At 50.0% G+C, this 22,039-nt stretch overlaps 1 protein-coding gene across 1 annotated transcript in view; it reads right to left on the reverse strand.

The window, feature by feature from the left end:
- LOC135075398 (uncharacterized) overlaps positions 1-22,039 on the reverse strand; it is a 116,205-nt gene that overhangs the window by 14,774 nt on the left and 79,392 nt on the right. Inside the window, exons 37-60 of the mRNA XM_063969843.1 lie at positions 19,520-19,608; positions 17,660-17,807; positions 17,104-17,239; positions 14,697-14,931; positions 13,786-14,100; positions 11,941-12,099; positions 9,487-9,576; positions 9,092-9,304; positions 8,744-8,854; positions 8,512-8,622; positions 8,280-8,390; positions 8,048-8,158; positions 7,816-7,926; positions 7,584-7,694; positions 7,352-7,462; positions 7,120-7,230; positions 6,100-6,319; positions 5,193-5,438; positions 4,909-5,097; positions 4,657-4,845; positions 4,223-4,411; positions 3,859-4,020; positions 3,711-3,777; positions 2,979-3,067 (exon numbers count right to left, since the gene is read on the reverse strand). Coding sequence (XP_063825913.1) covers positions 2,979-3,067; positions 3,711-3,777; positions 3,859-4,020; positions 4,223-4,411; positions 4,657-4,845; positions 4,909-5,097; positions 5,193-5,438; positions 6,100-6,319; positions 7,120-7,230; positions 7,352-7,462; positions 7,584-7,694; positions 7,816-7,926; positions 8,048-8,158; positions 8,280-8,390; positions 8,512-8,622; positions 8,744-8,854; positions 9,092-9,304; positions 9,487-9,576; positions 11,941-12,099; positions 13,786-14,100; positions 14,697-14,931; positions 17,104-17,239; positions 17,660-17,807; positions 19,520-19,608 — 3,624 coding nt within the window. The remainder of the gene's footprint in view (positions 1-2,978; positions 3,068-3,710; positions 3,778-3,858; positions 4,021-4,222; positions 4,412-4,656; positions 4,846-4,908; positions 5,098-5,192; positions 5,439-6,099; positions 6,320-7,119; positions 7,231-7,351; positions 7,463-7,583; positions 7,695-7,815; positions 7,927-8,047; positions 8,159-8,279; positions 8,391-8,511; positions 8,623-8,743; positions 8,855-9,091; positions 9,305-9,486; positions 9,577-11,940; positions 12,100-13,785; positions 14,101-14,696; positions 14,932-17,103; positions 17,240-17,659; positions 17,808-19,519; positions 19,609-22,039) is intronic.

Consider the following 22,039-nt stretch of genomic DNA (forward strand, 5'->3'; position numbering starts at 1 on the left):
AGCAGCAGCATATGCAGCAGCAGCGCACAGGGATCTCTCAACAACAGCGGCACGGCCCTTGGTCCGGCGGGGGCGGGTACCGGCGGGTGCGGTGGCGGCGGGCGGCGCGAGAACTAACACGCAGTTGTTTCATGATTGTCCGACGTTTCCATTTTGGACAATCTTTGATGTTCGCTGGCGGTTTGTCTGCGCACTTACCCATGTCAAGATGTGGTGGTCTCTGCGGTGCTAGTAGCAGCATATGTAACAGCAGGGCACAGGGATCCCTCAGCAGTAAGGGCACGGCCCTTGGTCCGGCGGAGGCGGGTACCGGCGGCGCGGAGGGCCCGGCGGGCGCGTCGGCGGGCGACGCGGAGGAAGTAGCATGTAGTTGACTCACGAGTGTCTCACGCTTCCATTTTGAACAATCTTTGATGTTCGCTCGCTAATCGAACGTAGCTCGCGTCCGTTCTTTTCATCTTGCGCCTGCGCACTTACCCATGTCAAGATGCGGCGGCCGTTGCGGCGCTAGCAGCAGCATATGCAACAGCAGCGCACAGGGATCTCTCAGCAACAGTGGCACGGCTCTCGGTCCGGCGGGGGCCGGTACCGGCGGCGCGGAGGGCCCGGCGGGCGCGGGCGACACGGAGTAGTACTTATTTGTTTCATGCGTGCCCTACGATCTTTGATGTTCGCTCGCGAGGTCAAGAGTCAAAGGTCACTTGCGTCCGTTCTTCATTGACTTGGTTCTTATGACTCACCCATGTCAAGATGTGGGGGTCTCTGCGGCGCCAATAGCAGCATATGTAACAGCAGGGCGCAAGGATCCCTCAGCAGTAAGGGCACGGCCCTTGGTCCGGCGGGGGCGGGCACGGGCGGCGCGGAGGGCCCGGCGGGCGCGGGCGACACGGAGTAGTACTTAGTTGTTTCATGCGTGTCCTACGATCTTTGATGTTCGCTTGCGAGTCAACGATCGCTTGCGTCCGTTCTTCATTGACTTGGTTATTATGACTCACCATGTCGAGATGCGGCGGCCTTTGCGGCGCTAGTAGCAGCATGTGCAACAGCAGCGCACAGGGATCTCTCAACAACAGCGGCACGGCTCTCGGGCCCGCGGGGGCAGGTAACGGCGGGGCGGAGGGCCTGGCGGGCGCGGGCGACACAGAGTAGTACCTATTTAGTTGTTTCATGCGTATCCTACGATCTGTGATGTTCGCTCGCGAGTCAACGATCGCTTGCGTCCGTTCTTCATTGACTTGGTTATGACTCACCCATGTCAAGATGCGGCGGCCGTTGCGGCGCTAGTAGCAGCATATACAGTGTGTCCGGGCATGTAGTGATCAAACTTTAAGGGCGTAATCTATGGACAATTTTATCGATGAAAATACTTCACATTTGGGGCCTGACCCATTTCTCGAAAAATTACATCGATTTAAGTTTTTAATTTTTAGTTTACACCTCTTCTTTAAAAAACAAGTGAAAGCGTGGGTAGCTTAACATTAATAGACAAATATTTTATATCATGCGATAGCCAATAAAATTATCTATTAGTAGAAGAAGAAAGCAGACACAAGTCTCATACATTTTATGGAAGTAAGAATGGATTTAATTAGAAAAATACATTACTTTTTTTACTTCTTTTTCAGTTATTTTCCAACACAAGAAAAACCAGGTCGTTAAGGTATGTTTTATTTGCATTGTATTTTTAGTATTTGAGCTATTCTACAAAACGAATGTAAATTTATTAGTCTACGTCTATTAGTTTCGACGTAATTGTTGAACAAAGATACCCCTTCCCAGCGGTTTCCATAGTAATCGGAATAGGTTGTGTGATTCTTTCAGGCAGTGCATTTTCGCATGTCGCGTGCGCTATGGAAACTGCTGGGAAGGGGTATCTTTGTTCAACAATTATGTCGAAACTAATAAACGTAGACTAATAAAATAAATGTTCGTTTTGTAGAATAGCTCAAATACTAATAATACAATGCAAATAAAATACACCTTAACGACCTGGTTTTTCTTGTGTTGGAAAATAACTGAAAAAGAAGTGAAAAAAGTAATGTATTTTTCTAATTAAATCCATTTTTACTCCCATAAAATGTATGAAACTTGTGTCTGTTTTCTTCTTCTACTAATAGATAATTTTATTGGCTATCGCATGATATAAAATATTTGCCTATTAATGTTAACCTACCCACGCTTTCTCTTGTTTTTTAAAGAAGAGGTGTAAACTAAAAATTAAAAACTTAAATTGATGTAATTTTTCGAGAAATGGGTCAGGCCCCAAATTTGAAGTATTTTCATCGATAAAATTGTCCATAGATTACGTCTTTAAAGTTTGATCACTACATGCCCGGACACACTGTATAACAGCAGGGCACAGGGATCCCTCAGTAGCAGCGGCACGGCCCTTGGGCCGGCGGGGGCGGGCACAGGCGGCGCGGAGGGCCCGGCGGGCGGTGTTCGCTAGCGTCCGTTCTTCGTTTATTTGGTTTTAATGACTCACCCATATCAAGATGCGGGGGCCGTTGCGGCGCCAACAGCAGCATATGTAACAGCAGGGCGCAGGGATCCCTCAGCAGTAAGGGCACGGCCCTTGGCCCGGCGGGCGCGGGTACCGGCGGCGCGGAGGGCCCGGCGGGCGCGGCGGCGGCGAGCAGCGCGGAGTAGTACTTAGTTGTTTCATGCGTGTCCTACGATCTTTAATGTTCGCTTGCGAGTCGAAGGTCGCTTGAGTCCGTTCTTCATTGACTTAGTTTTTAAGACTCACCCATGTCAAGATGCGGTGGCCTTTGCGGCGCTAGTAGCAGCATATGTAACAGCAGCGCGCAGGGATCCCTCAGCAGTAAGGGCACGGCCCTAGGTCCGGCGGGGGCTGGTACAGGCGGCGCGGCGACGGCGGGCGGCGCGAGAACTAACACGCAGTTGTTTCATGATTGTCCGACGTTTCCATTTTGGACAATCTTTGATGTTCGCTGGCGGTTTGTCTGCGCACTTACCCATGTCAAGATGCGGTGGCCTTTGCGGTGCTAGTAGCAGCATATGTAACAGCAGCGCACAGGGATCCCTCAGCAGTAAGGGCACGGCCCTTGGTCCGGCGGGGGCCGGTACCGGCGGCGCGGACGGCCCAGCGGGCGCGGCGGCGGCGGGCGGCGCGGAGGAGTACGTAGTTTAATGTTCGCTCGATAATCAAACATGGTTCGCGACCGTTCTTCATCGTCCTGCGCCTGTGCACTTACCCATGTAAAGATGCGGTGGTCTTTGCGGCGCCAATAGCAGCATATGTAATAGCAGCGCACAGGGATCCCTCAGCAGTAAGGGCACGGCCCTAGGTCCGGCGGGAGCCGGTACCGGCGGCGCCGAGGGCCCGGCGGGCGCGGCGGCGGCGGGCGGCGCGGAGGAGTAGTACTTAGTTCTATCATGAATGGCTTACGCTCCCATTCTGAACAATCTTTGATGTTCGCTCGCTAATCGAACGTTGCTCGCGTCCGTTCTTTTCATCTTGCGCTTGCACACTTACCCATGTCAAGATGCGGTGGTCCGTACCAGCGGCGCGGAGGGCCCGGCGGGCGGTGTTCGCTAGCGTCCGTTCTTCGTTTATTTGGTTTTAATGACTCACCCATATCAAGATGCGGTGGTCTTTGCGGCGCTAGCAGTAGCATATGCAGCAGCAGCGCGCAGGGATCCCTCAGCAGTAAGGGCACGGCCCTTGGTCCGGCGGGGGCCGGTACCGGCGGCGCGGAGGGGCCGGCGGGCGCGGCGGCGGCGCGGGGAAGTACGTAGTTGGTTCACGAGTGTCTCACGCTTCCATTTTGAACAATATTAGATGTTCACTCACGTCTGTCCTTAGTTCCTTACATCTTGCGCCTGCGCACTTACCCATGTCAAGATGCGGTGCGGCGCCAATAGCAGCATATGTAACAGCAGGGCGCAGGGATCCCTCAGCAGTAAGGGCACGGCCCTTGTATCCCACGTTTTTGTACAATCTTTGTCGTTCGCTCGCGAGGTGATCGTAGCTTGCATCCTTTCTCCCTATACGTCCTGCGCATACGCACACTTACCCATGTCAAGATGCGGTGGTCTCTGCGGCGCTAGCAGCAACATATGTAACAGCAGCGCACAGGGATCCCTCAGCAGTAAGGGCACGGCCCTTGGTCCGGCGGGGGCGGGCACAGGCGGCGCGGAGGGCCCGGCGGGCGGTGTTCGCTCGCGTCCGTTCTTCATTGATTTGGTTATGACTCACCCATGTCAAGATGCGGCGGCCTTTGCGGCGCTAGCAACAACATATGCAGCAGCAGCGCACAAGGATCCCTCAGCAGTAAGGGCACGGCCCTTGGTCCGGCGGGGGCTGGCACAGGCGGCGCCGAGGGCCCGGCGGGCGCGGCGGCGGCGGGCAACGCGGGGAAGTAGCATGTAGTTGACTCACGAGTGTCTCACGCTTCCATTTTGAACAATCTTTGATGTTCGCTTCATTGGCTTGGTGTTTATGACTCACCCATGTCAAGATGCGGTGGTCTCTGCGGCGCCAACAGCAGCATATGCAGTAGCAGCGCACAGGGATCCTTCAGCAGTAACGGCACGGCCCTAGGTCCGGCGGGGGCGGGCACGGGCGGCGCCGAGGGCCCGGCGGGCGGTGTTCGCTCGCGTCCGTTCTTCATTGATTTGGTTATGACTCACCCATGTCAAGATGCGGCGGCCTTTGCGGCGCTAGCAACAACATATGCAGCAGCAGCGCACAAGGATCCCTCAGCAGTAAGGGCACGGCCCTTGGTCCGGCGGGGGCTGGCACAGGCGGCGCCGAGGGCCCGGCGGGCGCGGCGGCGGCGGGCAACGCGGGGAAGTAGCATGTAGTTGACTCACGAGTGTCTCACGCTTCCATTTTGAACAATCTTTGATATTCGCTTCATTGGCTTGGTGTTTATGACTCACCCATGTCAAGATGCGGCGGTCTTTGTGGCGCTAGTAGCAGCATATGCAGCAGCAGCGCACAGGGATCCCTCAGCAGTAAGGGCACGGCCCTTGGTCCGGCGGGCGCGGGTACCGGCGGCGCCGAGGGCCCGGCGGGCGCGGCGGCGGCGGGCAACGCGGGGAAGTAGCATGTAATTGTATCAGAAGTGTCTCACGCTTCCATTTTGAACAATCTTTGATGTTCGCTCGCTAATCGAACGTTGCTTGCGTCCGTTTTTCTTTGTCCTGCGCATACGCACACTTACCCATGTCAAGATGCGGCGGCCGCTGCGGTGCCAATAGCAGCATATGTAACAGCAGCGCGCAGGGATCCCTCAGCAGTAAGGGCACGGCCCTCGGTCCGGCGGGGGCTGGTACAGGCGGCGCCGAGGGCCCGGCGGGCGCGGCGGCGGCAGGCGGCGCGAGCCAGCGCCATGTTTCTGCCGCGCCTAGTTCTGCGCCGGCTGCGCGAAGTGCGCGGACGTGTGTGCCCGCTACCACCATCAGGGGTACTGCGGAAATAAAGATAAGATCGCTATAGTAATTAGCCAATACATAGTTATTGGCCAACTTGCCTAAAATGAAAAGAAACAAGCCTAATAGAAGTTATTAAGAGAGGAAAACAGACAAATATTTTTTCTGAGCAATATGCAGTCCAATGTAGTAAATATTTTTGTCTCTTACTTATTAACAATCCAATATGCCAATAACTATGTATAGGCCAATTACTATAGCAATCACCTACGTGATCGACTCTATCTCTGATAATACGAAATAAAAAGGAGGTTCTCCTCCACTGACGTCAGTCAGATGTTAGCTTAGAGCAAATAATGTTACGTTATTGGAAGCACCGCATTACGACACCAACTTCAACGTAAGAGGAAATCAAGCCTTATCCACATTTTGTCACGTATTGTACAATACAGATAGAAATCCAGATTCTGTAAATATTTAAAAAATAAAGGAGGCTCAAGTGGCAGTGAACTGATCATTTCACTATCGGCAAACCAATAAAAGTGGTGTAAACAGAATCTCGAATTGAAACCATGTCTCGGCAAACATAGTGTAACAAGAACAAGAACTGAAGATGATAACAGATAAAAGATTTAGCTTGGGCTTACGTTCAACAGCAGACTGTCGTAGCCTAAAATGAAGAATAATATCACAACTTACCAATACAGTCATTCCTAGGCTTATACCGCGGCGGCGGGTGGCTGACCAAACTGCCGCCTCGCTGCACCAGCTCACACTCGAGGTTGGTCCGCACCAGCGACGCCACGAAGGTAAAGATGGCGGCCGGCGACGTCCCGTATCGTTGTCGAAGCTTGCTGCCCGCCATTGAGGTCATGTCTTCCATCGCTTTGCCCATCGATTCGGATAGGCGGCTTGGACTCTGTTCGAAGAGAAAAATGTATAATTTTTTTTTAATTACAACGAGATAACTTCACCCGAAATACTGAACCATAGAGAAATTGCCTATGTTATCTCCAATGAGGGCTATCGTTTTAGCGCTCACCAGTTGGCGCCACTGTAGAGTAAGGTCCTGTCACTTGCTAGTAGCGAAGACAGTGGCGCCAACTTGTGAGCGCTAAAGTGGTAGGAGAACTATCGCATTTGCACTCATCAAGATGGCGCCACTGTAGAGTAAGGTCCTGTCAATCGCCAGGGGTGCCAACTGTTAAGTATAAAAACGATAGCCCTCATTGACGGAGCACAACAATGCTGTCAACATTGTTGTTAGCTAACCAGGTGGATTTAGAACAAGCCCTGAGGTACCATCAATCAAATCAAACTTGTCACCACTGGGATTGAATCCAGGAGTTCAAGAGTTTAATTCCCGTTTTCACTATAAATCCCTAATTTTTAAGTGACCCCTATGGTAACCATGACAGGAATTTTGTTTTAATAAGGGTCACTTAAAAATTGATGGTGAAAGCAGGTGGAACTAAGAGGTGTCTGGTGCTGGAACCTTGGTAAGATACTTAGGCGGCCAGGAGGGCTTAGACAACCTCTACCACCAACTAAACCGAGCAGAAAATTTTGTCCTCATTGGGACTCGAATCCAGGAGTTCCTACTAATTATTATATTTACAGGCGCCTGGTGCTGCAGCAGCCGGTCGGCGAGGCGCTGGTGCGGCGGGGGCGCGTGGCGGGCGCGCGGGCGGCACGGTGTCGGCGGCGGGCGGTACTCACCGGCGCCTGGTGCTGCAGCTGCAGCTGCTGCAGCAGCCGGTCGGCGAGGCGCTGGTGCGGCGGGGGCGCGTGGCGGGCGCGCGGGCGGCACGGTGTCGGCGGCGGGCGGTACTCACCGGCGCCTGGTGCTGCAGCTGCAGCTGCTGCAGCAGCCGGTCGGCGAGGCGCTGGTGCGGCGGGGGCGCGTGGCGGGCGCGCGGGCGGCACGGTGTCGGCGGCGGGCGGTACTCACCGGCGCCTGGTGCTGCAGCTGCAGCTGCTGCAGCAGCCGGTCGGCGAGGCGCTGGTGCGGCGGGGGCGCGTGGCGGGCGCGCGGGCGGCACGGTGTCGGCGGCGGGCGGTACTCACCGGCGCCTGGTGCTGCAGCTGCAGCTGCTGCAGCAGCCGGTCGGCGAGGCGCTGGTGCGGCGGGGGCGCGTGGCGGGCGCGCGGGCGGCACGGTGTCGGCGGCGGGCGGTACTCACCGGCGCCTGGTGCTGCAGCTGCAGCTGCTGCAGCAGCCGGTCGGCGAGGCGCTGGTGCGGCGGGGGCGCGTGGCGGGCGCGCGGGCGGCACGGTGTCGGCGGCGGGCGGTACTCACCGGCGCCTGGTGCTGCAGCTGCAGCTGCTGCAGCAGCCGGTCGGCGAGGCGCTGGTGCGGCGGGGGCGCGTGGCGGGCGCGCGGGCGGCACGGTGTCGGCGGCGGGCGGTACTCACCGGCGCCTGGTGCTGCAGCTGCAGCTGCTGCAGCAGCCGGTCGGCGAGGCGCTGGTGCGGCGGGGGCGCGTGGCGGGCGCGCGGGCGGCACGGTGTCGGCGGCGGGCGGTACTCACCGGCGCCTGGTGCTGCAGCTGCAGCTGCTGCAGCAGCCGGTCGGCGAGGCGCTGGTGCGGCGGGGGCGCGTGGCGGGCGCGCGGGCGGCACGGTGTCGGCGGCGGGCGGTACTCACCGGCGCCTGGTGCTGCAGCTGCAGCTGCTGCAGCAGCCGGTCGGCGAGGCGCTGGTGCGGCGGGGGCGCGTGGCGGGCGCGCGGGCGGCACGGTGTCGGCGGCGGGCGGTACTCACCGGCGCCTGGTGCTGCAGCTGCAGCTGCTGCAGCAGCCGGTCGGCGAGGCGCTGGTGCGGCGGGGGCGCGTGGCGGGCGCGCGGGCGGCACGGTGTCGGCGGCGGGCGGTACTCACCGGCGCCTGGTGCTGCAGCTGCAGCTGCTGCAGCAGCCGGTCGGCGAGGCGCTGGTGCGGCGGGGGCGCGTGGCGGGCGCGCGGGCGGCACGGTGTCGGCGGCGGGCGGTACTCACCGGCGCCTGGTGCTGCAGCTGCAGCTGCTGCAGCAGCCGGTCGGCGAGGCGCTGGTGCGGCGGGGGCGCGTGGCGGGCGCGCGGGCGGCACGGTGTCGGCGGCGGGCGGTACTCACCGGCGCCTGGTGCTGCAGCTGCAGCTGCTGCAGCAGCCGGTCGGCGAGGCGCTGGTGCGGCGGGGGCGCGTGGCGGGCGCGCGGGCGGCACGGTGTCGGCGGCGGGCGGTACTCACCGGCGCCTGGTGCTGCAGCTGCAGCTGCTGCAGCAGCCGGTCGGCGAGGCGCTGGTGCGGCGGGGGCGCGTGGCGGGCGCGCGGGCGGCACGGTGTCGGCGGCGGGCGGTACTCACCGGCGCCTGGTGCTGCAGCTGCAGCTGCTGCAGCAGCCGGTCGGCGAGGCGCTGGTGCGGCGGGGGCGCGTGGCGGGCGCGCGGGCGGCACGGTGTCGGCGGCGGGCGGTACTCACCGGCGCCTGGTGCTGCAGCTGCAGCTGCTGCAGCAGCCGGTCGGCGAGGCGCTGGTGCGGCGGGGGCGCGTGGCGGGCGCGCGGGCGGCACGGTGTCGGCGGCGGGCGGTACTCACCGGCGCCTGGTGCTGCAGCTGCAGCTGCTGCAGCAGCCGGTCGGCGAGGCGCTGGTGCGGCGGGGGCGCGTGGCGGGCGCGCGGGCGGCACGGTGTCGGCGGCGGGCGGTACTCACCGGCGCCTGGTGCTGCAGCTGCAGCTGCTGCAGCAGCCGGTCGGCGAGGCGCTGGTGCGGCGGGGGCGCGTGGCGGGGTCGCGCGGGCGGCGGCGGCGGCGCGAGCGGCAGCACGGTGTTGGCGAGCTGCCTGCACACGGGACACAGGAACTCGCCGCGGTCCACGTGCAGGTTGTGAGGTCGTTGGGGAGCTGATAAACTCCGGAGGTATAGCTGAAACGAAAGTGACGTCAGGATATTGATTGGTTCGAAATTCTCTCTACTTTTGCTGGCCGAGATAGCTTAAAATCATCATCATCATTTCAGGCACAGGACGTCCACTTCTGAACATAGGTTATCACTGTAAATAGAAACACAAAACCTTGAAGAAATAAGGTCGATAAAAATATTCATACCTGTAAACACCGTAAATGTAGATGATGTCCACAAGATTGCACGTGAACTCCGCCTTCCCAACCCACGCTCACACTCATCAGCCATGATTCCTGCGGAAAAACAACATATTTGTATTATCTAGGTCGGCGAGCGTTAGTCTCTGTGGACGCAAAAGGCTTCTTAACTTATACACTTGTTGGACTGCACTACAAGACAAGAGGGAGCTACTATCAATACTGGGTATAAGTTCAGATTTTTGCCACTTGTCTTTCAGAATCGTTGCAAATGTTTATAAAAACACTTGATGAAACTTATGACACTGGTGTCGGCATAATAGCATAGTAATCAGAGCGAACACAAGATGTATTTTCATCAGCCGTTTGGTGTAGTGGTTCGAAACGGGCTACTATTCCGGAGGTAGCGGGTTCGATTCCCGCACAGTACAAACATTTGTGTGCATGAACATATTTGTTTGTATTGGACTGGGTGTTTTCTATGTATAATAAGTATGTATTTACAAAAAAAAAGTATTTAAGTATGTTTATATCCGTTGTCTAGTACCCATAGTACAAGCTTTGCTTAGTTTGGGACTAGAAGCGCAGTGTAAAATGTCTAAGGATATTTATTATTATTTACCTGGTCAAAGTGCGCGTGAAGGTCGTCGTGTAATCGGTAGTGGTGGGCGGCGGCGGTGCACGGTGGATCGAGCCCATACAAGGTGTTGGACATGGTGCTTTAAATGCAACTACTTAAAACAAGATTGATTTGCATATAAATTGAAAGATGAGACTTCATTCTATCAAATATCACTAATATCAAGTCATGATCTACTATCATAGTTATGTGGTGCGACCGTAAAGTGAACAAAGTCAAAATCATGGATTTTCTGACTTCTGTTTGTATTGTCAATTTATCCAATTTCGTTCACTGGTTTTATGTTATTACTTATTAATGTATTAGCTTATACCTTTATCTTAATCTGTGTGTTAAAATGAGTGCCTAAAAAACTTCTAGCTTGGCTATTTTGACGTATTTTTAAAAGGTATTTTTTTAAATGAAAACTGCGTGTTTTAGTTGACATCTTGGGCGATCTTTAACAAACCATGAATGAGAGATGATAGATGACAACGTGGGCGATATTATTACTCAGTTTTTAGACCCTTATTCATCCATATTTTCGAGAAAATCACAAAAAACTAAATAAAAGCGCCTCATTTTTCCGCATAGCAAAATTAACTTAGGTAAAATTCGTTACACTAAAATAATGTCAGGTAAACCAAAGATGTTTATTTTGGTTTATGAGTTGTTTATCGTGTGCAATTCAGTAAAAATACTCATTAAAATGAAAAACCTCAAGTCAAATAGAGATTTGTATGCATTATTAAAAACCACGATGAAAGATCGCGCTAGTTCTTTAGCTAGGATACTAGAGCTATTTTCGCATACACTCTCTTCAGATAAACAGAGGTAAGTACTAACGTAGTTAATACTTTATGAACATAAAGAAATACTATAAAACAGATATAGTAAAAAAATCATATTGTCATCATCTCAAAAGATTGTCGTTGAATTTAGTACATACCATACATACATTTTGTATGTATTTTTTTCTAAATTTATGATTGTGTTAGGTAGGTACTGAGTTACACATTTTATTTATCAGATAACTATAAAAAAAAACAATAATTTCATTGACACTGTTTGTCGCAAGAAGAAGTAGTGTCATTATAATGAGAACCAGTTTTTAGCTACAAACGTAGATTGGCTTAGGCAATCTGTTGATTGGAGTCAGTTTTGTAGTCCGCTAAGTCCCTATAAAATTGCATTAGTATGTATCTAACAGCTAACAGAATATAAAATCAAGCTCGACAAAATCGAACAAAGTGATTGTGTGCAATGAAAAATCAGGCGTTTGCAAAAACATTTCTTTCATAATTTTAACACTTAATGAGAATAAATTTAGAGTATTGTTAGATTATGTATCTAACAGTTAACAGAATATGAAATCAAGCTCGACAAAATCGAACAAAGTGATTGTGTGCAATGAAAAATCAGGCGTTTACAAAAATATTTCTTTAATAATTTTAACACTTAATGAGAATAAATTTAGAGTATTGTTAGACTATGTTACTCTTTAAATATGGAAACAGACCAAAATGAGTGAGTATTTGCTTTTAATTGAACAATAAATACAAGTTTTTCATCACTATATTTTAAGAATTTTTTTCACTTATATTAATTGCCATCTAATAAGTAAAATCTATCACATTAGAAAGATAAACTTGTCAACCTTACACTGTAAAAATTTGAAGTTACTACGTTGACGCAATCTCATTTTATTTTAAAAACACTGAGTAAGGAAGCGATGTCCAACGCTTTGTATGGGCTCGATCCAGTGTGCGGTGGTGTCGTGCTGCGCCGCCAGTCTGACTCGCTGACGTCATAATATCGTAGTAATCAACACAAGATGTTACCTGGTCAAAGTGCGCGTGCAAGTCGTCGTGTAATCGGTAGTGGTGAGCGGCGGCAGTGGTGTCGTGCTGCGCCGCCAGCCTCGCGCGCTCGGCTTCAGATAATGCCAGGCGGGCGTCGCCGCTGCCGGCTTTCCGCCGGTGCCCGAGGACTGAGGTTGACTGTGAAATAGATAACAAGTTTAATATTTTGTCATGGATTGCAGCCAAACAAAGGACGTCTACTGATGGACAAAGGCCTGCTCCAAAGATTTCCACAACGGCTGGACCATCTGGTGAAGGCCACGGAAAGCATCCGGATAGTGGTAGAGCAGGAGCACTCATCATCATCATCATGTCAGCCATAGGACGTCCACTGCTGAACATAGGCCTCCCCTAATGCTTTCCACATTGATCGATTGGTAGCGGCCTGCATCCAGCGCCTCCCTGCCACCTTTACGATGTCGTCGGTCCACCTTGTAGGTGGACGTCCCACGCTGCGCCTTCCGGTACGCGGCCTCCATTCCAGAACCTTGCTGCCCCATCGGCCGTCAGTTCTGCGCACTATGTGCCCTGCCCATTGCCACTTCAGCTTGCTAATCCGTCGGGCTATGTCAGCGACTTTAGTTCGTTTACGGATTTCCTCATTTCTGATTCGATCTCGCAAAGAAACACCAAGCATAGCCCTCTCCATAGCACGCTGTGCAACTTTGAGCTTCTGTATAAGGCCTATAGTGAGAGGCCACGTTTCCGAGCCATAAGTTATCACTGGTAACACACATTGATTGTAGACTTTCGTCTTCAGGCATTGGGGTATTTTGGACGAAAAGATGTTACGTAGTTTCCCGAACGCTGCCCAGCCGAGTTGGATTCGACGATTGACCTCCTTCTCGAAATTGGACCTACCTAGCTGGATCGTTTGTCCGAGGTAGACATACTTGTCGACAATCTCGAGAATTGAGCTCCCAACTGAAACTGGGTAGGGCGCAACATGGATATTCGACATAAGCTTCGTTTTATCCATGTTCATCCTCAGGCCTACCTGTTGGGAAACTCGATTAAGGTCTTCGAGCATTGTGCCAAGATCTTCCAACGATTCTGCCATGACCACAATATCGTCGGCAAACCGAAGGTGAGTGATGTACTCGCCATTAATGTTTATGCCGAATCCTTTCCATTCCAGGAGCTTGAAAGCGTCCTCCAATGCAGCGGTGAACAGTTTCGGAGATATAACATCTCCCTGCCTAACGCCGGAACGCAGGAGCACTCGTTGAGGAAATTCTCGAGTGATATTGAAAATTATTAACGAATTCATTGAAATAATCGACAGCTTTGTCCAATATCTTTGTAGCTCATTAGAACAGTTATCCACGGGATTGCTTCCATGTACCATTTTATTTACGGGCGGTCATTTCCGATATTTGCGGTTCTTTGTAGCTCAGTGGTCAGAGCAGTTACATGAAAAACAAAAGGTTGTAGGTGATGGATTGTGTTACCTGCAAAGGTCGATGAAATCGTGCTAGCTTTGGCAGGAGTTGTGATTTGGTAGGAATAGTGGTTTAGCAGAAGTAACGGTTTGGAGACAGTAATGGTTTGGCTGGATTCGTGATTTAGAAGGAATAGTGGCACGCGGCCACATTATGAATGAGCTCTTTTCCTCAGGAGCACACTTTAACACTTTACCTGGAGCAGCGCACACAGCCCAATCGGATCGTGGTGCGAAGCGGGCGCGGTGGTGTTGCAGATGACGTAGTCGGAGTGCCGCAATGGGAATGGGTTGGGGTACTTGATGCGAAGAGAGGGTGACACTGATTGGTGTGGCATTTCTTGTGGCTTATGTGGGAAGATGATGGTGGGTGATAACACTACCTGGAGCAGCGCACACAGCCCAATCGGGTCGTGGTGCGAGGCGGGCGCGGTGGTGTTGCAGATGACGCAGTCGTAGTGCCGCAGCGGCTCGTCGGCGTCCCAGTCCATCTGCTCGTTGGCGGCCGCCGCCTGCACGTGCGAGAGGAACTGCTGCTGCTTCCGAGCGAACTCTCGCATGACGGCCGCTTGGCGGTCGCGCGCGCGTCGTGAACACTCCTTCTTTTCACGTCGTTCCAATCGGGTCGTGGTACGAAGCAGACGAGGTGGTGGTGCACATGACGTATCGTAGTGCCGCAATGGGAATGGGTTGGAGTACTTGAGGCGAAGAGAGGGGGACACTGATTGGTGTTGCATTTTGTCGGCCGTTTGGTGTAGTGGTTCGGAACGGACTACTATTCCGAGAGGTCCCGGGTTCGATTCCCAGCCGGAAATTTTAATTTGTGATGGGGCTGGGTGTTACTAAGTATAATATGTATATATTTACAAAAAAAAGTATTTAAGTATGTTTATATCCTTTGTGTAGTACCCATAGTATAAGATTTGCTTAGTTGGGGACTAGAAGCGTAGTGTAAAAAATGTCCAGGGATATTTATTTATTTCTTGTGGCGCGTAGCCGCGATGGGAGGATGGTGGAGACACTTTACCTGCAGCAGTGCACACAGCCCAATAGGCTCGTGGTACGAGACGGGTGCGGTTATGTCGCAAGTTTAATAGCGCGCCACTGATTGGTGTGGCATTTCTTGTGGCTTATGTGGTAAAGGTCGCGGGAAGAGCCAGGATGCGGGCAGCGCAGGACCGTGCATTGTGGAAAACCTTGGAGGAGGCCTTTGTCCAGCAGTGGACGTCATTTGGCTGAAACGAACGAACGAACGAACGATGTGGGAAGATGATGGTGGGTGACAACACTTTACCTGGAGCAGCGCACACAGCCCAATCGGGTCGTGGTGCGAGGCGGGCGCGGTGGTGTTGCAGATGACGCAGTCGTAGTGCCGCAGCGGCTCGTCGGCGTCCCAGTCCATCTGCTCGTTGGCGGCCGCCGCCTGCACGTGCGAGAGGAACTGCTGCTGCTTGCGAGCGAACTCTCGCATGACGGCTGCTTGACGATCGCGCGCGCGTCGTGAGCGCTCCTCCTTCTCACGTCGTTCTCTGTACACACAAACAACGAGATGCTGATGATTTACTGGGCTATGAATAAATAATATGAATAAATAATATCCGCAGTTCCGCACATAAATCCGCAGTGTTTTTGCAACAAGTTACTGCTAAAGCCTGGTCCGTGAGCACGTAGAATTTTGTCCAATGACCCCAAGCTACCCATCCTTATCGCTCGCGCGTAATTATATTGCTGTCGCGACTGTGCGACGCGCGCCCGCAGTGAGTGTGTGAGCGCGACAGCAACATAATTACGCGCGAGCGATAAGGATGGGTAGCTTGGGGTCATTGGACAAAATTCTACGTGCTCACGGACCAGGCTTTAGATGGTAAAATGTTGATACATTTGCGCACACACACAGCTACAGCCCTACGTAAACGACATTCCAAAAGACGTCACTAGTCCCCTTATCTAATCGATGCCAGCTATCTTACTGAGAAGTATCGACTTTTCCACAATACCTAACAGAATATATAGTCCAGTAGAATTAGCTTTTAAATCGGAAATAATTCCTACAAAAGATTTTATTGCTTTAATGGCTTCATTGGTTGCCCATTAAGACTCTCCTAAGTTTTCGACAACGACGGAGTTGTGCTTAAGTGGTGGGGGCCCCCGAAAGGGGCGCTTTTTCGGTTTTCCAGTTATACCGCGTAAAGGACTTACCCTATCGAAAAGTGGTCTTCCTGATGGTTGAAGGGCATTTAATTCTGCATTAAATAAGACCAAATTCATATGTTTTGAACAAACCGTTCTCGTGCAAATGTTCGGCAAAGTAGAAAATATGTGTATAATTAATGACCCTCTCCACGTCCAATGGCTCGTTACCCGCAGGCTTCCAAGTCTTGAAAAGGAGCGCCTCAACCAGTGTAACCCTATCAATGCATACGAGCTGGATTCGCCGATCCTTGTTCGTCCCAGCCGTTCCTTAACTGCGGTTGCTGCACCTCTTCCTGGCACTCACCTGAACGACTCTGTGTTACCTACTGTGGCTGCCCCTCTTCCTTGTATCCTCCTGCACGACTACGTTGCCTAGCCGTATGCCTGGTCTAAGGTTTGACGCCAAAAATCAACAACAACAAGTTCATATTAAAACGCTGAAGAGTTTTTTGATTGTTTGTTTGAACGCGCTAATCTCAAGAATTACTAGTTTGATTGAAATAATATTTTTTGTGTTGAATAGCTCATAAATTGAGGAAGGCTATAGGATATATACAATCACTCTACGACTAATAGAGCCGAAGCAGTAAAGAAAAATGTTGCAAGCACGGAAAATAGTATTTAAACTATTTTCACGCGTGCGAAGTTGATTTTGTGGCATCGAACCTTGGACCAGGCATACGGCTAGGCAACGTAGTCGTGCAGGAGGCTGCAAGGAAGAGGGACAGCCACAGTAGGTAACACAGGGTCGTTCAGGAGAGTGCAAGGAAGAGGTGCACCAACCGCAGTTAAGGAACGGCTGGGACGGACAAGGATAGGCGCATCAAGCTCGTAAGCCTTGATAGGGTTACACTGGTTGAGGTGGCCCTTTTCAAGACTTGGAAGCCTGTGGGTAACAAGCCATTGGACGTGGAGAGGGTCATTAATTATACGTATATTTTCTACTTTTCCGAACTTTAGCGCGGGAACGGTTTATCCAAAACATTTGAATTTGGTCTTATTCAATGCAGGATTAAGTGCCCTTCAACCGTCATGAAGACCACTTTTCGATAGGGTAAGTCCTTTACGCGGTATAACCGGAAAACCGAAAAAACGCCCCTTTCGGGGGCCCCCACCACTTAAGCACAACTCCGTCGAAGTCGAAAACTTAGGAGAGTCTTAATGGGCAACCAATGAAGCCATTAAAGCAAAAAAATCATTTGTAGGAATTATTTCCGATTTAATCAATTTTTGTGTTTAATTCTACTGGCCTAATAAAGTATTTAAAAAACCTGTCCAATACAAAGAAGGGAGAATCTGGTATTCAAATACAATAACTTTTTGTACAGGATCCACATCAAAATTTGATATTTAATTTATTTATTCTTTAATGGTACATAAGACGCACATAATGCAACGTAATGAACATCATTGAGCATTATCTGCCTTTGCGCTAAACAGAAAAAAATATGTCTTTCTATTTTACACTAGGATTAGTCTACACATCAGCATATAAGAGCACAGCTTACCTGGCCCGCTGTTCTGCTTGTCGCTCCCGCTGGTTGGGCCACAGCGTCTGCCGAACGTGCGCGATGGCGGACGCGCAGCGGGCGTCTAACTTGGCCAGCGCGCGTAGCACTTGGCCGATGAAGTGTGGGCCGTCACCTATAGATATCATAGAACATGTTGTATTATACAAGAACACAATACAAACTTAAAAATATATCACAGGACACACATGAAACACAATAATCTCAGTAAATACGAACATAGTGCAATTTTGAATATTTTCTTTGCTGATATTAACAATGCTGACAAAAAAATTTTGAATCAATAGTCAATCAAGGTAACTTCTTGATTTTCTTTGGAGTTTTAACTCTTTTTTTCCGCAAGACCATTTATTTATTTAAAGTTTTGCACAGAAAAGTGATGTACAGTGGCGGACTTAATGCCGGGTGGCATTCTCTACCAGTCAACCACAGGTCAAGCAGAGAACAAGAGAGAAGAGACCAAGCGGTTGATTCATTGATTGAAATATGTGAAAGTGCTTTCTATAAAAGTTTTATGAGGTAGAAATTAATTTACCAATGGGTTCGTCAGTCTCAGGAGCCGGTTCTTCGAGTGAGAAGGAGTCCAGCCTTCCCGACAGTTGCGAATGCAGTTTCATTAGCAGCGATATTATCGATTCGTTCACCGGAATCGACTCGTCCTGTGGTTGGTTGTGGACTTGCATCTGTGGATTAAAAGAATTCACAAGTGAATCGTCGATCTTGTTGATTTACTACACTTATTTTGTGAAAATGATCCAGAACTGTGTTAGAATAGAATAGAATTTATTGACCACAGTAAGCACAAATTATAAACAATAAAAACACAAAACGAATATAGAAAAATAGTGGGTCACTGCGTCAATAGGCTCCTGCTCAGTATTTATCAGAACATGCTCGTAAGGGCATGTCAAGAAACTGGTCTTCCGCGTGAGCCCTTGTTGTGGCATTGCGCATCCCTTCGGAGAGACATCGACTCGAGTTCGAAATCTCTTAAAAGGGGTGAGCAATGAAGGTTACGATATATTCACATTGTTACACGCGATATTTTTATGAGACCACGTAAAGGCGTAAGGCAAAGACTAGTTATGACGTTAGTACATTTTCACCAACAATTTTCGACGTAAAATTTTTCAAAGGTACAATAAAATTTCACTTTCAATTTAATTAATACCCGTTAAATTTAATTAAAGAGAACACTGATTTGATTTTAAACTTTCGCGTTCCATTTCAACTAAAATAGTAAGACACGGGTCTTAACGCGACGACGCCGCGAGCCGCCAGTCTGCTTGTGACCACGGTTACCGCATTGCAGCCGAAACGGCAAGCGGTGAGTACATAATGTAACTCATTAATAAACGTCGCGTTAAGACCCGTGTCTTACTATTTTAGTTAAAACTGATTTGGTTTTCGGGCTATTATTTCGTCGCTTGTCTCTCTAACTGACGTATCTGACGTTTTTTTCGAAACTGAGTTATCCACACCATCTTAATCAATTTCGCAAGACGAATCGATCTATCTAATCGCCTGAAAATTTTGCAAAATGTCAGTTACGTCAGTTAGAGAGGGAAGCGACGATTTGGGCTTTGAGGAAAGTACTGGAGGGTAGTTACTGTGTCCTGCTTGCTCACTCAAGACCCGTGTCTTACTATTTTAGTTAAAACTGATTTGGTTTTCGGGCTATTATTTCGTCGCTTGCCTCTCTAACTGACGTATTTTATTTTATTTGTTTAACAATGTTTCAACAGCATTAAATTGTACATAAATGTGTGTATCTGAAATTTTTTTCGAAACTGAGTTATCTACACCATCTTAATCAATTTCGCAAGACGAATCGATCTATCTAATCGCCTGAAAATTTTGCAAAATGTCAGTTACGTCAGTTAGAGAGGGAAGCGACGATTTGGGCTTTGAGGAAAAGTGCTGGAGGGTAAAGCCTGGTCCGTGAGCACGTAGAATCCCGTCCAATGACCCCAAGCTACCCATCCCTATCGCTCGCACGTAATGAGGGCTATGGTTTTTATACTTAAAAGTTGGCACCCCTGGCGATTGACAGGACCTTACTCTACAGTGGCGCCATCTTGATGAGTGCAAATGCGATAGTCCTCCTACCACTTTAGCGCTCACAAGTTGGCGCCACTGTCTTCGCTACTAGCAAGTGACAGGACCTTACTCTACAGTGGCGCCATCTTGATGAGTGTAAATGCGATAGTCCTCCTACCACTTTAGCGCTCACAAGTTGGCGCCACTGTCTTCGCTACTAGCAAGTGACAGGACCTTACTCTACAGTGGCGCTAACTGGTGAGCGCTAAAACGATAGCCCTCATTATGTTGCGGCGGGATTCTATGTGCTCACGGACCAGGCTTTAGTTCCTGTGTCTGTGTCAGCTTGAGTTACCTGCGTGCTGGTGGACGGCTGCGGCTGCGGCGCGGGCAGCGCGGGCCGCGGCGGCACCACGCTCACGCACCACTCGGGGTTGCCCACTTCTGCACACGCATTACACAACGTCAACGATCAACATCACGGGCAAAATCATTTCAACCAATTCCCTTTACAAGGCACAACCTAAGGAACATTTTCGCTGGTTTCCAACCTTATTACATTGAAATAACGATGGTGGAAGTATCAATTAATGTAAGGGACATTTTGGCCAAAATGAGTTATATATACCAACGTATTCAGAATTTTCGGCTCTATCGATTGGTATACTTGAAATGTTGATATCTTTAAAAAAATGTCCCTTACCTTAAACATTTTTAGTCGTCTGAATACGACTTTTGGGGAAATAAATGATTTAAAGGACGTAAATTCCTTTTAATAATACAATTCAGCCCTTACCCTAAACTGTTGGTTTTAACTTTTGAACTCATTGAACCTTACTTCATTTTAAACTTTTTGATTTATCATAATTAGGCCCTTACGTTAATATGCATATAGGATATCAATTACTTTTTTTGGTGGTGATATGCATTTAATGCCTCCCACTCCTACTACACTTATGAACACTAAGTTGTCTTGTCTCTATCTTTTTTCTGTTCATTTTTACGCAGTTGGGTTTTTGACCGAGGGGCTGAAGGCTCTTCAGAAGCTGTTCAATTCCGTCATCCTCGAAGGAAAAACGCCTACGGTATGGCACAGAAGTGTGGTGATACTCTTCTTCAAAAAAGGCGACAAAACCTTGTTGAAGAATTATAGACCCATCTCACTTCTGAGCCATGTCTACAAGCTGTTTTCGAGAGTCATTACGAATCGTCTCGCTCGTAAGCTCGATGACTTCCAGCCTCTCAAACAAGCCGGTTTCCGAAAAGGCTTTAGTACACTACATACATACGCCACGGCAGATTATACAGAAGACCGAGGAGTATAGTCAGTCACTTTGCCTGGCGTTTGTGGACTATGAGAAAGCTTCGATCGAGACCTGGGCAGTACCTACTACAGTTTCTCCAACGGTGTCAAATTGACTATATCGATACATCGAAGTGTTGAAAGGCTTGTACGAATACGCCACAATGTCGTTCCGTCTTCAGGATCAAGACTCGAAACCAGTTGCAGCAGCAGACAGGGGGAACTGAAAACTCCGAAACTGTTCACCACCTGGAGAACTGCTTCTGGACTGGAACGGATTCGGCATAAATATCAACGGTGAGTAAATAACCCACCTTCGATTCGCACTCTAAAGGTTGGATACTCTACACTCGGCAGTTGTTGACAATTATATATACCTAGTACAAACAGTCCAGTTAGGCTGGTTATAGTGTTACGCGGACCGTTCAGTGCGGATCCGCTCCACACAGCCGATCTGTAAACTTCGAGGAAGCGTTTTAGAGTAATGCGGTCCGCAGGAATCGCTCGCTCCCTAGCAGTTCATACAGATTGGCTGTGCGGAGCGATCCGCACTGACGGTCCGCGTGACACTAAAACCAGCCTTAGGTAGGTCCAACTTCGAGGAAGAGGTCAATCGTCGAATCCAACTCGGCTGGCAACGTTCAGGAAGCTTCGCGATATTCTCACGTCTGAAATATCGCACTGTCTCAAGACAAAAGTCTTTGATAACTTATGGATCTGAGACGTGGTCGCTTACTGTGGGCCTCATAAGAAGACTCAAGGTCAAAGGCGATGGAGCGTGCTATGCTCGTAGTGATTGAACCAGAAATGACGTGATCCACAGGAGAACCAAAGTGACTGACATAGTCCGCAGAATCGCTAAAATCAAGTGGCAGTGAGTGGAGCTCGTAGCTTGCAAAGCTGATGGCCGCTGGGGCAGAAAAATTCTTGAGTGGCGACCACGAGCTGGAAGACGTAATGTGCTGCAGACCTCAACTAGGTCGACCGACGATCTGGTGAAGGTTGTAGGAGGTGCCTGGATGCGGGCGGCGCAGGACCGGTTGTTGTGGAAATCCTTGGGGGAATATCTTTGTCCAGCAGTGGACGTCATTCGGCTAAAACGAACGAACGATGATTGAAAAAAAAAACCTAACTGCGTAAAAATGAACAGAAAAAGATAGAAACAAGACAACTTGTTTACAAATGCAGACGTACGCATCATCAATGACTAAATGTTTTGTTGGTGATGTGTATTTGATGCCTCCAACTGCATTTGTGAACACTAAGTTGTCTTGTTTCTATCTCTTCTCTTCGTTTTGTTAATGAAAACTCGAATGCAACCTCTACTTACATCAGGTTTCAATGTTAAAATTGTCAAGTTACAATAATATTACTGTCGTATTTATTCTTAAATGTACCTTACAACATACATGACATTCCATACTGTGAAATTTCAACATTGTAAGGTACAGTCAAGCTCGTTTCTTTAATGTAAGGGACATGCTATCTTTTAAACTACCCGTTTTTCGAAAATTTGGCGTTTATATTATGAAAGAACAGAAAATTCTAAGAAACTTTGCCATAGAAACTATT

The sequence above is a fragment of the Ostrinia nubilalis genome, chromosome 10 (genome assembly GCF_963855985.1).
Source record: "Ostrinia nubilalis chromosome 10, ilOstNubi1.1, whole genome shotgun sequence".
NCBI classification, from domain to species: Eukaryota; Metazoa; Arthropoda; class Insecta; order Lepidoptera; family Crambidae; genus Ostrinia; species Ostrinia nubilalis.